This window comes from Anarhichas minor, unplaced genomic scaffold (assembly GCF_050575085.1).
Source record: "Anarhichas minor isolate MPS153535 unplaced genomic scaffold, ASM5057508v1 ptg000136l, whole genome shotgun sequence".
Lineage (NCBI taxonomy): Eukaryota > Metazoa > Chordata > Actinopteri > Perciformes > Anarhichadidae > Anarhichas > Anarhichas minor.
The window spans coordinates 11,898,181-11,911,979 of NW_027466582.1; the positions used below are offsets into that span (position 1 = coordinate 11,898,181).

At 43.6% G+C, this 13,799-nt stretch overlaps 1 protein-coding gene across 1 annotated transcript; it reads left to right on the forward strand.

Annotated features, from left to right (window-relative positions):
* The first annotated feature begins 16 nt into the window (after positions 1 to 16).
* fntb (farnesyltransferase, CAAX box, subunit beta) lies at positions 17 to 13,484 on the forward strand. Its single transcript, XM_076084625.1, has 12 exons — positions 17 to 216; positions 2,175 to 2,239; positions 4,763 to 4,835; positions 5,187 to 5,278; positions 6,837 to 6,983; positions 7,640 to 7,723; positions 8,782 to 8,868; positions 8,984 to 9,113; positions 10,790 to 10,922; positions 11,470 to 11,581; positions 11,722 to 11,836; positions 13,053 to 13,484. The coding sequence occupies exons 1-12, from the start codon at positions 118 to 120 to the stop codon at positions 13,188 to 13,190; spliced, it is 1,275 nt and encodes a 424-aa protein (XP_075940740.1). The 5' UTR covers positions 17 to 117; the 3' UTR covers positions 13,191 to 13,484.
* Positions 13,485 to 13,799: the final 315 nt, after the last annotated feature.

The window sequence follows — 13,799 nt, forward strand, 5'->3', positions numbered from 1 at the left end:
TTTCCGCCCACTCCAACCCCAGCAGGAAGTGAGCAGAGTCAAACTGAGCGAACTACAAAACTAGCGGCATCGCTACACGTCCCGCACCCCTTGCAGTTAACGGGTCCCACGATCACCATGGACGGGTTTCCGACGCCTTTGCGGTGCTTCAATGAGTGTCATTCCGCAGAAAAGTTTGTGGATGACGAGGTGGAAACGGTGACTTCAGTGGAGCAGGTGAGCGCAGGCACAGATTAGCTGCGTTAGGTAATGTGGCTAATGCTAACACTGCTTGCTGGCCAGTCTAGATGGAGGCGCGTCTGGAAAAGTGACAGCAAATTCAACTCTCACACACTTAAGTTCCTATTGCAGCGAATCAGCCCATAGATGAGAAGAGTGATCGATACCGGTTAGCGTCCCGTTAGCTAGCTAGTTAGCAAACTAGAACTTTTAGTTAGCTAGCATTGTAATGTTACCTTAATGAGATTAGGTATTAATTAAATTAGCTGTTGGCTAAGCCTGAGACGACGGTCCATGTACATTAACGAGACTCGGAGGAGAAGCTCCAAGTCAATTAGATATGTTATGGTCTTGAGTTAGTGTGTGGTTGAATTCAAATCACGGCCCACTTAATTAAGAGACCCAAGAAAGTATAGTGACAATACACAGATGTATTGTGATCGGAATATGACTTATTTATGTTTTTCAACTACTCTTATAAAATGATGTTTAACTTTTAATAGATTTATGTCACCCTCTTGCCTGTTTGTCCGTTATCCAGTACGTGGATCTTACTTTGTTTGTGTTTTTTGGTATCAGGCCTGCAACAAATAACTCTGCAGTTATCATTTTTTCATCAATGCCGCCAGCATGAAATGTGACTTTGTGGCACACGTCTACATAGTCGGACCCAGTCCCCTGTGTTTCAGCAGGAAGCTGTCTCTGCACAACTGTCTCTAATGAACCTGCCCCACACCCACAGTGTCTAAATAACTGTGCTCTTCTGGGAACACAGTTATTTAGAGGCAATGGCATACATCCAAATAGTTTGGAAGCACAACTACTTGAAGCCAACATTTTGTTCTCTGTCACCCACCCAAGTGCTCCGCTAACAGGTCGCTAAATCACTCCTACGACATGTCCCCCTCGCTCTGGCCAGTCCCGCTTCTGTTTACGTTCCCCCGGGATTCTAGCGTCGGCCTAATTGGTTCCCCGCGCTTCTGTTCCGTTGTTCATGAGGTCCAACTCTTCAAATTCTCCCACCACAGCCAGTCCCAACTGCACTCGTTCAATTGTACACACCATTCCCGTTATTCATAAGTCTTTAGTTATGCATAGAAGTCGACCTAAGTGTGTTCTCTTTCAAAAATCGAATTTAACTTCCTGTGTCTACCGTGCCCACTCTCTGCCCTTTGCTACCTCTAATGAGCGTATTGCACTTGAAACACCTCATGACTGAACCACATCAGGGGGCTCGGCCTGTTATATTTAAATATCAGAGGCCTGCTCCCAAATATTGACTATAACCAAGTTTTGTTATATGAAACATCCCCAGATGTCCTCCTTTTGACTGAAACATGGCCTTCGCCTTAAGATCCCAAGACTGCCTCACTGTCCACGAAATCATCTTTTGCTCAGAGCTCAATGAAATATGAACATGTTGTGTTGGACATAAGTCTTAGTTAGGATATGCATGTGACACATCGCAAAGCTCTGGACACTGAATGCCTCCTCTGAGTCATTGATGATGGGGATCTTAACCTGGACCGGATCTCTGATAGCTCTAACTAATTAAAAGCACAGTGCCTGAAACTTAATCTTTTTCAGCTCATAGACAAACCCACTAGACCATTTTTCCAAAAATACTCTTAGCTTTTCACAATTTTTAATGGTGTTGCTGGCAGACATGACCCTTTATATAAAACGGATACAGTCCTTGGTTCTCCCCACAACTCTCCAATGCCAACCACAACCACAGAGACAAAGCCTGGCACAAGGCTAGATCCAGTGGCCCCTCTTAGGACCGGTTCACCTCTTGGCAACATAGAAACATCTGCACCCGCATGATAAGGAAAAGGCTAAATCAAATTCCGGCTCACTGTTTGGTTGTTGGTATTCTTTAGCTCACAAACGACCTTCGTAATGACTGTTGGTGTTAACGCGCTCCTCTCTCCTGCCCTTTTCTTTTTCACTAGAAAAAAGTGGAGCGCAGCATTGAAGAAGTCATCAGTGTTTACGAGCAGATACACAGCCTACCGCAGTAAGTATGCTGAGAGAACCTTATTTGTGCGGCGCAGGCAGTGGTTGAGTCTGAAGAGTTTTGTTTTTGAGGGGTTTTTTTGCTCAGATTATTTTCCCTCTGTTCACCTTGACCTTTACACTCGGCATTGTCTAAAAAAACAAGAACAAAAAAATCCTTCTATAATAAAACGTGTGCCCAAGCTACATGATATCGTAGTGAATCATTTCTGTTCCATTAGGTCCACGCTGTTTTAATCAGATTTAATGTGTGCATTATAAAAAGATCTAAACCAGTGAACCACTGGAAAAGTATTTAAAATCCATCATGAGTTTGAGAATCCTATAGGAGTGCAACGCTAAATGTGGCTGTTTTGGACCACACACGCCTGCTGTTTGCCTGTAGAGGTGGCTGCAGGGAGATGCATGGCGGCTGTTATCTAAAGGGTGTGTCGATCAGCCCACACACACACACGCTTTGCTATCAGCTGATCATCAGTCTCCTCTTGATGGGGTGACTCATCTCATTTCTATGACAACTGCACGGACCTGAATGTCACGGCTGTAGCAGCCGATGAGGGAAATGTTCTACGAGAGACAATAGTGGAGCAGTATTCATCGGTGGAGGTCATGCAATTATTTAGTAGTGATCACCTCTTTTGGGCTGAACTCTTGAGTTCAACACAACATCTTTTCGTTATGACGAGAAGTCGTCTCGCATGAAAGGAAGGAGACCAGGCGTCTGTTATGTTCTGGCCGAGTTGCTCGCCGTCGTTTTATCAGTTTAATCAGAAATGTGCTGATGTGAGAAGTGATGTGAGAAGAGTAACTGAGTCTTTTTTGTGACCTTTATATTATATCTCTTGAAGTCCTTAAGAAGCCAGGAATTAAAAAATATATTGTATTGGACTTCTTCACACTGCCACGGATCACTTCAGTGGAGAAAATCTCTCCTTTTTGTTTTACTTAAACTTTTTAATCCAACCTAAAATCAGCCCCCGTTACAGATCCTGACTCATTCATCAGAGTCAGACTTTTAAAACGCATTGTGGTTAATGTGTGTGTGTGTGTGTGTGTGTGTGTGTGTGTGTGACAGTAGAATGTAAACTTCTCCTGAAACCAGAAACGCAACCGAGGACACAACCTTGCTTTTGCTATGTCCCTCTGTGTTATTACCAAAAGTTACAAAATTGGTTGTAAAAAACCAGCCAAATATGCCACTAAAACCAGTATGAGACAGCCGAAAACAACGTGGACTAAAGTTGAGAGGGTTGGACGTATTCATTATTTAGCCTCAGGCAGTATTTGCTCTTTCTCTCTCTCTCTCTCTCTCTCCCTGTTTTAAATGTTAGTTCTGCTGAGGGTGAAATTATGGGTTTTAATATACTCGCACTGCCCCCAACTTTCAAACAGCCGAGTCGAAGCCTCGTCTCCGACGGGCACAGCCGGGGTGGGCGGACTGGCTTTTAGCTGCTAAGCGCCGGTCTTGTTCTCCCTTCCGATTGTTGTCGTGTTGCAGTGATCGCAGCTATGAATCCCTGGCCAGCGATCTGTGACTAACCCTTTGTAGGTAGAGCGTAATTACAATCGTCCCAGCAAACAGTGCGTGAAAAGGGCAGGCGGTAAATAGGACAGGGTGGGAGGGTCAACTGTCTTTGACTCACTGACACACATACTGTCAAACACTGGTGTGTTTACAAAGAGCAGCCTGAGAGGTGTTACATTAACGGTAAAAATGTTATTACAATATCAATCAGGGCAGTTTATTACATTACTGGTGCATTATTAGTGAAACTTGTATTACTTTTGTAGGAGTCATCACATTTTCAAGAACTGTACATTTATTTATTACATTATTTGGTGCTACAATACTGTTTAAATCAAGTACCAATGCAACATGCCTCAGCATTAGGAGCCCAAGCTAGTTTCCTGTTTCAGTCCCTAGATGGACCTTTATACAAACAACACAAGCAATATACAACATGTTTCAGTAATGTAACATTCTGCATTACAGTATCTTTGAATTGGGTTTCATGTTCCTTTTTCTTGGTTGTTCCTAATGAGGACAGACCAGAATACTTTCCTGCTGACAAAGTAAAAAGCCGAGGAGCCAAAAGATATAGATGGATAAATACAAGAAATGCTGACGCCTGCGGAAATGGTTGTATTATTCTGCTTCTCTCAGATTTTGTGGAATAGTTTTCAATCTGTGAGTTTTGGTTTAAAAAAAAAAAATATTCACACAATATAAAAAGTAAAGTCAAAAGCCTTACATGTGAAGAGAGAAGCGAGCAGAGAGATTACCTGGTGGACAACCGACTGAAAACCATTTTTCATTTTGTGTTATGACTTGAGGTATAACTTGATATTCAAAATGGCAAAAAGAAAGAAAGTGTGGCCAAGAACCGCCTCTCTACAAGGGCTGTGAAATGAGTGCTGGCTGTTTCTCAGAGGTCTGTTTCTGACATTTACTTCCAAGCTGCTGCTCTTTTCTTTTTTTTTTCTTTTTTCTAACCGCTGCTTCTGTCCTGTGTTTGGTCTTCAGGCCAACGTTGTTGCGGGAACAACACTACCAATACCTCAAGAAGGGCTTACGGCACCTATCGGATGCTTATGAGGTACGGTATCACACGGGAGTAAACATCTTTCACAGCCATCTAGCAGCCATGTCGGCAATGGAAATTACAATCTGAGTCATTGTATTATGTGTATATATAATAACAAGAGCACAAAAGACGTCAAACTACTGTATTGTTTTGATCGTAAACGGTGAAAATAAGTGGTGTGATTATTTCTCTGCGTCTTTTGTCGTTTTCCTCCTGAAGGCTGGGCCTCTGCTGCTCTGTTTACTGTCGTCTCCGTCTCTGTCTGACTGATCTCACTATCTCGTGTACTGCTGTAATTGGTCATCTGATGCCCATCTGATCGTGTGTGTGTGTGTGTGTGTCTGTCTGTCTATGTCCGGGTAGTGTCTGGATGCTAGCAGACCGTGGCTTTGCTTCTGGATTCTTCACAGTCTGGAGTTACTAGAGGAGCCCATTCCTGCTGCTGTCGCCTCAGAGTGAGTCGCACACGGTACTACACACGGTACTACACACGGTACTACACACGGTACTACACACGGTACTACACACGGTACTACACACGGTACTACACACGGTACTACACACTCTACAACGAGACTCCTACCGAGGGGCACTGCCAGAGACTTTGTATTATTTATTACACAGTTCTCATAATTACTAGAGCAGAGCAAATGTAGCTACAGCGAAAAATTGCTGATAATTAACTGCAGCAGCTGCACACAAACTGTCTAATGGCAACAATATCTGAAGGTTTATTGTGTAATATAATATAAGTATATATTACAAGTGATGTAATGTGAATTCTCTACCAACATGGGCTTATAAAACACAATGTTTACACCAATCCAAGGGAAGTTAAAGTGACAGTTATTTTCCAATATGGCTCCAAGATGTTAAAAGACGTGTTTTCATATTTTTGTTAACTTCATGTTAAACGTAAGGCTGTTCAACGGTACACAGCCAGTATTAAAAAGAGCTTCATTAATTATTGGAGGCTTTATACTGTGCATAAACACACACTGGCCCCTGTTTTAAAGCCCCAAATAGCATCACAGTGGTAAATCAGCATACGCCACTAAAGGACATAACTACATCTGATATTATGGAGAAAGAGTTTTGTCTTCATTTCAAGGCTCTAAAAATTTTTTATCATCATGCCACCAGAAGGATTCATCACAGACGGAGAAGATATTTTTACTAGAATAAAATAAACCCTTAAATGATCATATAATGAGCAGTAGTCAATTTATTTTGTACATTAATATGAGTGACGGTTGTGCTGTTAAATAATTTCTCGCCTTTGTAGTTTCCATAAATATCTGCAAACAATTCATCTTAATTCTCGTCTATAATCAAGCACCCACTTACATCAGTAGTGGGCGTTGATGTGAGAAGGAATTCACGTTTTTCCTCCAATCGTCGTTATTTTGTGACGACGCTATTGGGCAGAACAAGCAGGTGTGTTATTTCAGACGAGTCTATGCAGCTGTAACTTCAAACGGTGTTGCTTTTATTGTCGTCTGATTTAAATTACTGCCAGCCGGAAGTAACACTCGGCAAACCCTCGTAGTGAGTGGCGATGCCGGGCTGCCAACCCGCACACTCATTATTACCGCGAGGTCGTGCCAACACACCGGCTGGCACTGCCCAGCGCCAATGTAACACACACACACACACACACACACACAGGAACACAGGATTCATAACAATGTAACCTACAGCAGATTGCTGTCTCTGTCCCATGAAATGTTCACTGTTCTCGGGTCAGTATCGACACCGGACGGACTGGTTGGCAAAGGGTTAATGTTGGCTTTTCCTTCCAGCGCAGTTCTCGTGGATCGAAACCGTTATGTTTTAATGTGTGACAAAAAAATGCATAATTAAATATGCAAGAAGCACATCCTCTGTTATTTGATATTTAAATACAAGTACAGTGACATCCAACTGTCCATTACGGTGTCTGTCTGTCTGTCTGTCTGTCTGTAGGATTTAAACAACTCTTGGTCTTTAACTTCTTGGTCTTCTTCTCTCCAGCGTGTGTCAGTTTCTGGCTCGCTGTCAGAGCGCTACTGGCGGTTTCTCCGGAGGACCGGGACAACACGCCCACCTCGCGCCCACCTACGCTGCCGTCAACGCCCTCTGCATCATCAGCACAGAGGAGGCCTTTAATATTATAGACAGGTACGGCGTCCCCCACCACAACATTATAGAACTCAGAAAAGCTTCAAAGAGTCTGGCCAATAGTTGGGTGATTGTTTTGTTATAAGACTCCTTCATACTTAGGTGTCGGGATGCTTCCTATTTTTTTAATTTCTGGCTGATAAAATAACAGTTCAGCAGCTTTAATGTAGAGTTTACAATACTTATTTGTCTCACAAAAAAATCCCACTTCACATGCCAAGATCAGCAGTTTTTCATGGTGACTTTGTACACAATACACAAAACACTGTTTATATCAAATCAGCTGAAGGGTTTCACAGTCAGTCTGAATGAAAGGGCTTGAGATTATAATTCAATAATAATTAGTTGTATTATTAAGTGTAATGATATTCACATTTCAATCAGTGGCTGTATAATGATGTTTGCCTGTAAATACCATTCAGTCTAATTGAATTGTTACTATTATTACAGACTTATCTTCTATTTAACCAATAGCTATTATAAGAGCATGTAGAAGTTGTTTACATTTTGACGGGTGAAGCTGCTACGCTTTATGAAAATGTGCAGTATTTACAATGTCCCCCCCCCCCCCCCCCCCCCCCCCTTTGATGTTTCTCTCGCCTCCCCTCTATCTCCCCCGCCTGCTCTTCGTGTCTTCATACATCGGCCGTCTCCAGGGAGAAGCTGTTAGAATTCCTGATGTCGGTGAAGCAGCCAGATGGCTCGTTTGTGATGCACGTCGGAGGAGAGGTGGATGTCAGGTGAGATGGCGCTACCTCCTCCACCCTCTGTTCCCTTTTGTTTGTTTTCCGCACCACACAGGAAGATCCATACATCACCAAAGTCTCCGTCACAGTTAGGAGCACGTTCGGTATCCACAATGTTATTCCTTCTTGAGTGTTTGCCGAAAAAGTAGGACATTCTTTTAAAAGAATGTCTCCTTTTTTTTATCTCCCTTTGCTTTGTGTTTTTTGTGCTTTCTGTTCCTCTTTGTTGATAAAAAGAGGAGAAATACCCACAGCTCTCGTGTGTGTGTGTGTGTGTGTGTGTGTGTGTGTGTGTGTGTGTGTGTGTGTGTGTGTGTGTGTGTGTGTGTGTGTGTGTGTGTGTGTGTGTGTGTGTGTGTGTGTGTGTGTGTGTGTGTGTGTGTGTGTGTGTGTGTGTGTGTGTGTGTCTTTGAATCGGCTCTGTGTGGCGGTGGATTCTTTTAATAAGCAGCTTTGAGGTTTCGTCCTCCGTTTCAACAGAGAACTTCAAAAGCCAAAGTTACTGTTTCACTCTGTTATCTGCTTCCAACCAGTTAATGCTCTGCTGTCATTCTGTATTATTGAAACTCTTTTCCTCTCTGACGGGTTTGCTCATCCGTCGCTGTCCTGTTAAAAAAAACAAAAACAAAAACGTATGAATGAACAGCCTTGTTTTAGCAGGATTTGTATTCCTGATCTCTGGAGAGAAGCTCCATGCCGCTTCACTGAGCGCGCTCAGAGGTGTGTTTCCAGGTTACCACCGGTCATGCACGCAGGAAAATAAACCGTCAGTCTTTGGACAGACAGACGAGACGTGTTGGATAAACTCAGTTGTTTCTGGAGTCTTATAATAATAATAATAATAATAATAATAATAATAAAGATATAAGACACACACGTAAAAAATATGTTTGTATTCGGCCTGCTGGCAGTCTAAAAATAACAAGATGTGGATGATAATGTGTAAGTGTAGGAAGAGCAGACTTCCTGCTCACCCACATCTCTCTCTCTCTCTCCCTCTCTCCCTCTCTCTCTCTTGATCCATATCAGCCTGTGTTTTTCCCGTCTTATAGGAGTGCTTATTGTGCAGCTTCCGTAGCGTCGCTCACAAACATCCTCATTCCCAAACTGTTTGAGGACACGCCCAACTGGATCCTCAGGTACAGCCCACCACAGCGGCTCTATTGTTGAATTATCAAAGAGCCATTTTTGTACCTCCATAAACCGGGGAATGTGTGTTTTTTCACCGTGTGTTTCGCTTCCTTTGGCCTCCAGTTGTCAGAACTGGGAAGGAGGTCTGAGCGGAGTGCCGGGTCTGGAGGCCCACGGCGGCTACACCTTCTGTGGCACGGCTGCACTCGTCATCCTGGGCAAAGAGCACATGCTGGACCTCAAAGCGTTGCTGGTGAGCAGCTCCCATCACCTTTTGGGCCCATTTTCTTGCTGATTCAACAAAAAAAACAAATAAGTATTAAAATAGCATCAAACAGGACAACCTGAGGGGCTGCTGGGCTCGAGTCCTACAGACGCACAGAAACAGACGCTATCGAAATAAGATGGATGTGCTGAAGCAATATCCCGTCTGCAGGCTGCTCAAGCAGATAACACACAGCTGTGATTGAATAAGAATACAATGTTCTAACCCAGAGGAGGTTTCAGTAGGTAAACAGCTGGAGACAGTCTGTGCAGCGCTTTGGTATTTATTTTGCTTATTTAGAAAAGAGTTTGTCCCGCATCTTAGAGCCAACATCTCCTGTCTTGCAGAACCTTTTAGAGACGTAGCTGTAGGCGTTATTGTTTTTCATTTTGCGTTATTGTTGCCGCCAGGCTCTTGGCACATTTGAGGTCAAAGTTTCCATCGGGACGCTGTGTTGATCCCTTCAGGGAAATTCTCTCTCGTCATGTGCCGGCTTCCAGAGAAGTAAGAGGGCAGAACCGCAGCCCCGGAGCTTTAGTTTGGACAGAGAGTCGTGTGCAGCAGGCCACATGCCTAATGACGGAGGGCTAAAGGGTTAAAGAGTTTCTGTCTCTTATTGAACAGCTTGTGTTGGCTGCTTTGGCTTCTTTTTAGTCATCGTCCAGGAACACTTTTGTAGGATTTTAGGGGGATTCATAGAGAATATAAAGCTCATAACTAAGTTTTCTTCACCTGAAACTAAGAGTCGTTGTGTTTTCGTTGCTTCAAAATGAGCCGTTTATATCTTCATCATTCAGTCAGTTTGTTGCAATCTGCGATCTCACCGCTAGACGGCAGTAAAGTCTACACGCTGGTCCTTTAAAACTTTAAATATACATGTCGGTATTTATATATGTTCAAATGTCGGTGTGTTCAAATGTCGCAAATGTCGCTGTGAGCTCGTTCTCCAAACGAGCTCACAGCTTTGTGACATTACATCCACTCGACACCCAGCCGGTTAACAGAGCCCGCCCTCGAGCCGTTTAGTTGACGTACAGTCATGCAGTATTTGAGTGGGTGTGAACAAAAACAAAAGAAGCTTTTATGAAGTTGTCCTTTTTTTTTTTTTTTTTTTCTTTTTTTTTTTAAATGGAGTGAAGCGGGATGAGTCACACTGCATGAAACGGCTCCAGCGGCGTCTCTTGAGAGAGAATTTAATTTATGTTCAAAAACCCTGTAAATGACGACGCGAACGCCCCGCTTTTATTAAACAAACGCCCGGTGCTTCATTCGAAATATGAGAAATTTGCACAATATTACATGTCGCCTGTCGGGTACAGAGAGGGAATAAAAGGGAAGCAGCATAGTTCCCACAGCGCAGCCGGGCCAATGAGTGATCGGCCCGTCTATTCTAATCAAGTAGACACGGCACTAAACTCGGCATGAAGCGTTTATGGTGTAGATTACTGCTGGGGGATCAAATGCCTTTTTTAAAAGCTAGAACATTCAGATATTTACATGTTACAGCTGAATAACTAGTGAAGTTGAAAGGGTATTCATTCCTATGTGGTTCACACTGTGCGAGAAAAAGGGAACGGGTGAACTGAAAGACATTGACGGGTAATTCTAACATCCTGAAAGATTGTTCGACGTGTGTGTGTGTGTTTGTCGCGTGTGCTCCTCAGCGGTGGGTGGTCAGCAGACAGATGCGATTCGAAGGAGGCTTCCAGGGCCGCTGTAATAAACTGGTGGACGGCTGCTACTCTTTCTGGCAGGCTGGACTCCTGCCGCTACTCCACAGAGCCTTATTCAAAGAAGGTACCGTGTCTCTGGTCATAGCAAAGTCTGAACACACACGGACCGGACTCTAGAAATGGTATAGCTACAAATGTGACCCTTTCTTATTAAAAAAATAAGTGGAAAATAAACGGATTTCTCTCCTGAGAGTCAACTCAATATCAATTGCGTTTTTTTTTTCACCACTAACATTGCCACCACAGAATCAATACACAATAAACCAAGAGAACCTCCTTATGCCGGTGTTAAGTGTCGTGTACACACGGAGGCCTCCCGTTAAGGGGATTAAGAGTGCTTCTCTCTTTGCCGACTTGTGTTTACTGTTGCTACGCTGAACCGATGGCGAGGTAAATATGGGCTGCTCATTTCCAGTTTGACCAGTTTCTGCTCCCAAAAAAAACATCATGTTTTTTTTAAAGACACCGATCATCACATTTTACTGTAAACGAGGTCTTCTTGTAGCAAGCACTGCTCAGAAAGTGCATCGTACGGTAGAAGATACGTGTGTCGTGTTTGTGGGCATCATAGTGACGGGAGTTTTGCGTCTGGCTGAATTGTGTTTGTGCAGGAGAATCGGAGCTGAGTCGGCAGCGGTGGATGTTCGAGCAGCAGGCCTTGCAGGAGTATCTCCTCCTGTGCTGTCAGAACCCAACAGGGGGCCTTCTGGATAAGCCTGGCAAGTCAGTACAGCACCATCTGGACACACACACACACACACACTAAGGGCTGGTGGCAGCTGTCCACAATGTGATTCACATGTTGTTCTTTACTCACGCACATCCTTTTACGCTGTCCGGCATTTGTGTCTCCATGTGTCCAGATCCAGAGACTTCTACCACACGTGTTACTGCCTGAGCGGCCTCTCCATAGCGCAGCACTTTGGAAACGTTGACCTCCATCATGAGATGATCCTCGGCAGGGAGGAGAACAGATTGGTGAGACTGCAGCGCGGCTGGGGGGGGACGGGGGGGGGGGTACGCCTCAACCAGGGGAATTCATCCAGAAGTGGATTATTCACTGTCGGGGATGGATGTGTTGCTATTTTATATAGAAATGGATTGTGTTGGAATCATGTGGTGATTGTAGAACCGTTAGGCTGACTTTCTTTTTGCAGAGTTCTTCTTTCAAAAAAGTGTTTACGTTGATCTACACCAGGAAAGGTGATCAAAACGTATCTGTAGTGTCCCAAAATACACAATCATCATATTAGTCCAGCTCCTTGTAGACTTCTTTATTACCAAACAGCTTGATGTGATCAGTTGTGAAGATTTAATGGTTGCAATAAGAGTCTAATCTGCCTTAAAATATAAAGAAATTATTCCAAATTGAATTAACTCGACACCTTTTTAAAAAGTCTCAGCTGCTCATCTTGCCTCTAATTCACCCTTTTAGTTTCTCACCGTGTTGTACAAATTTTGTTCTTTAATCTGCCATTTATTTGCGTTATGTAAATGCATTTATTCAAAATGGATTTAGTCAAGAGAGCGCGACACGGTTCCTCATGCAGCTTTGAATGCACGCCTTTCATTTCCAGTGTGTGACGGTCTGTGGCTTCACTTCCTGATCGGGGTACACTTTTATGCAAATGAGAAAGGCGAAGCAATGACGGGGGTGTTGGTTGTAAGAGGGCTTGTGGTTTCATGTTTCCTGTTGAAACCCCCCCCCCCCCCCCCCCCCAGACATGCATATATCATCTCTTTGGATTATAATACAGAATCCAGGAGCCAACCAGTAATGGCAGTGGGTTTATCACATATTTAGTAGAAGTGTGAGCATTATTATCTTCTCTTTTCTTTGAGAACCTCATCGCATTAGACTGCGTTGCAATGTTGTGTCCCCTTACCAAACTATAAATACAGTGCAGCGTTAAAATAAATTGATTCTTCTTTGGCAGACTAGTTTCATACTGAAGAAGTCAATGAAACGTCTCCCTGGACGGTGAACAGTTTACACTCTACTGTAATTAAAGACGCACATTGTAAGTAATACTGAAACTGTAATTACACCCGAACCTGATTAGATAAAGCTGCTGGAAAATTAGGCCACTTTTGAGCCGAGAACCAGATCATGAATAGGAGGAAATGGAAGGCTTAGATTAAAACCTTATGGTACAGCATGAGTTTTATTTTGTCCTCTCGTTCTCTCTCGTAGGCTCCAACTCATCCAGTTTACAACATTGGTCCGGAGAAGGTGGCCAAGGCCCTGCAGCACTTTCACCGGCTGCCTGTCCCCGACGACGGAGTGTCGGACCCGGCCGCCGCCTCCAGGTCACGTGACCGTCAGTCCTAGTTAGTCGTCAGCGGAGACGTCGCTGCGTGTGAATCTGCTAACGGACTCAAACCATCAAACGGCAGGCGGGGCTCACGTAGACGAGCCCCCAAAGACCTTCAGACGGTCGACCGTCAGTAGAAATGAGGGCAGGAGTTTTCCTGAGTAAAAGGTCAACAGTTGTGCGCGTGTGTTTCTGGGCAGTTTAGCATTTAGCTGGATTTTTGCTTGCGATGCCGAATGTTTTCATTGCCTGCAAATAAAAGTGAAACGTTCAGTTTGACCTCAGTTAATAAACCTTTGTATAGAACTTTTCATGATGGTGTTATAAAATGCTTTACGACTTAACGGTCGACCATTAACAATCTATTTAAATACGTAACTGACTCCAGTGTTGTAAGCGTCAGTATATCTAAATTTCATTATTCTTAATTCAACAATAAGATTCAGTGCATCTCCACTAGAACCTTTTATTTTCCTGAAGTGAACCGTGGGAATGTTTTTGCTTTGAAATTTTTTTTATTTTCCGTCAAACTTCCCAACATCTTTTCGACAGTTTGGTTAAAAGCAGCCGTTGGTTTCCAGACGAGTGGCTTTTGGGGGAACTGCTCCATTTAAATCAAACGTGCT

Excerpts from the sequence above, each read along its gene's own strand:
- fntb (XM_076084625.1), top strand. The coding sequence starts at position 118 with ATGGACGGGTTTCCGACGCCTTTGCGGTGCTTCAATGAGTGTCATTCC. Across the intron at positions 217-2,174 it reads CGGTGACTTCAGTGGAGCAG|AAAAAAGTGGAGCGCAGCAT; the intron begins GTGAGCGCAGGC and ends CTTTTTCACTAG. Across the intron at positions 8,869-8,983 it reads ACGCCCAACTGGATCCTCAG|TTGTCAGAACTGGGAAGGAG; the intron begins GTACAGCCCACC and ends TTTGGCCTCCAG.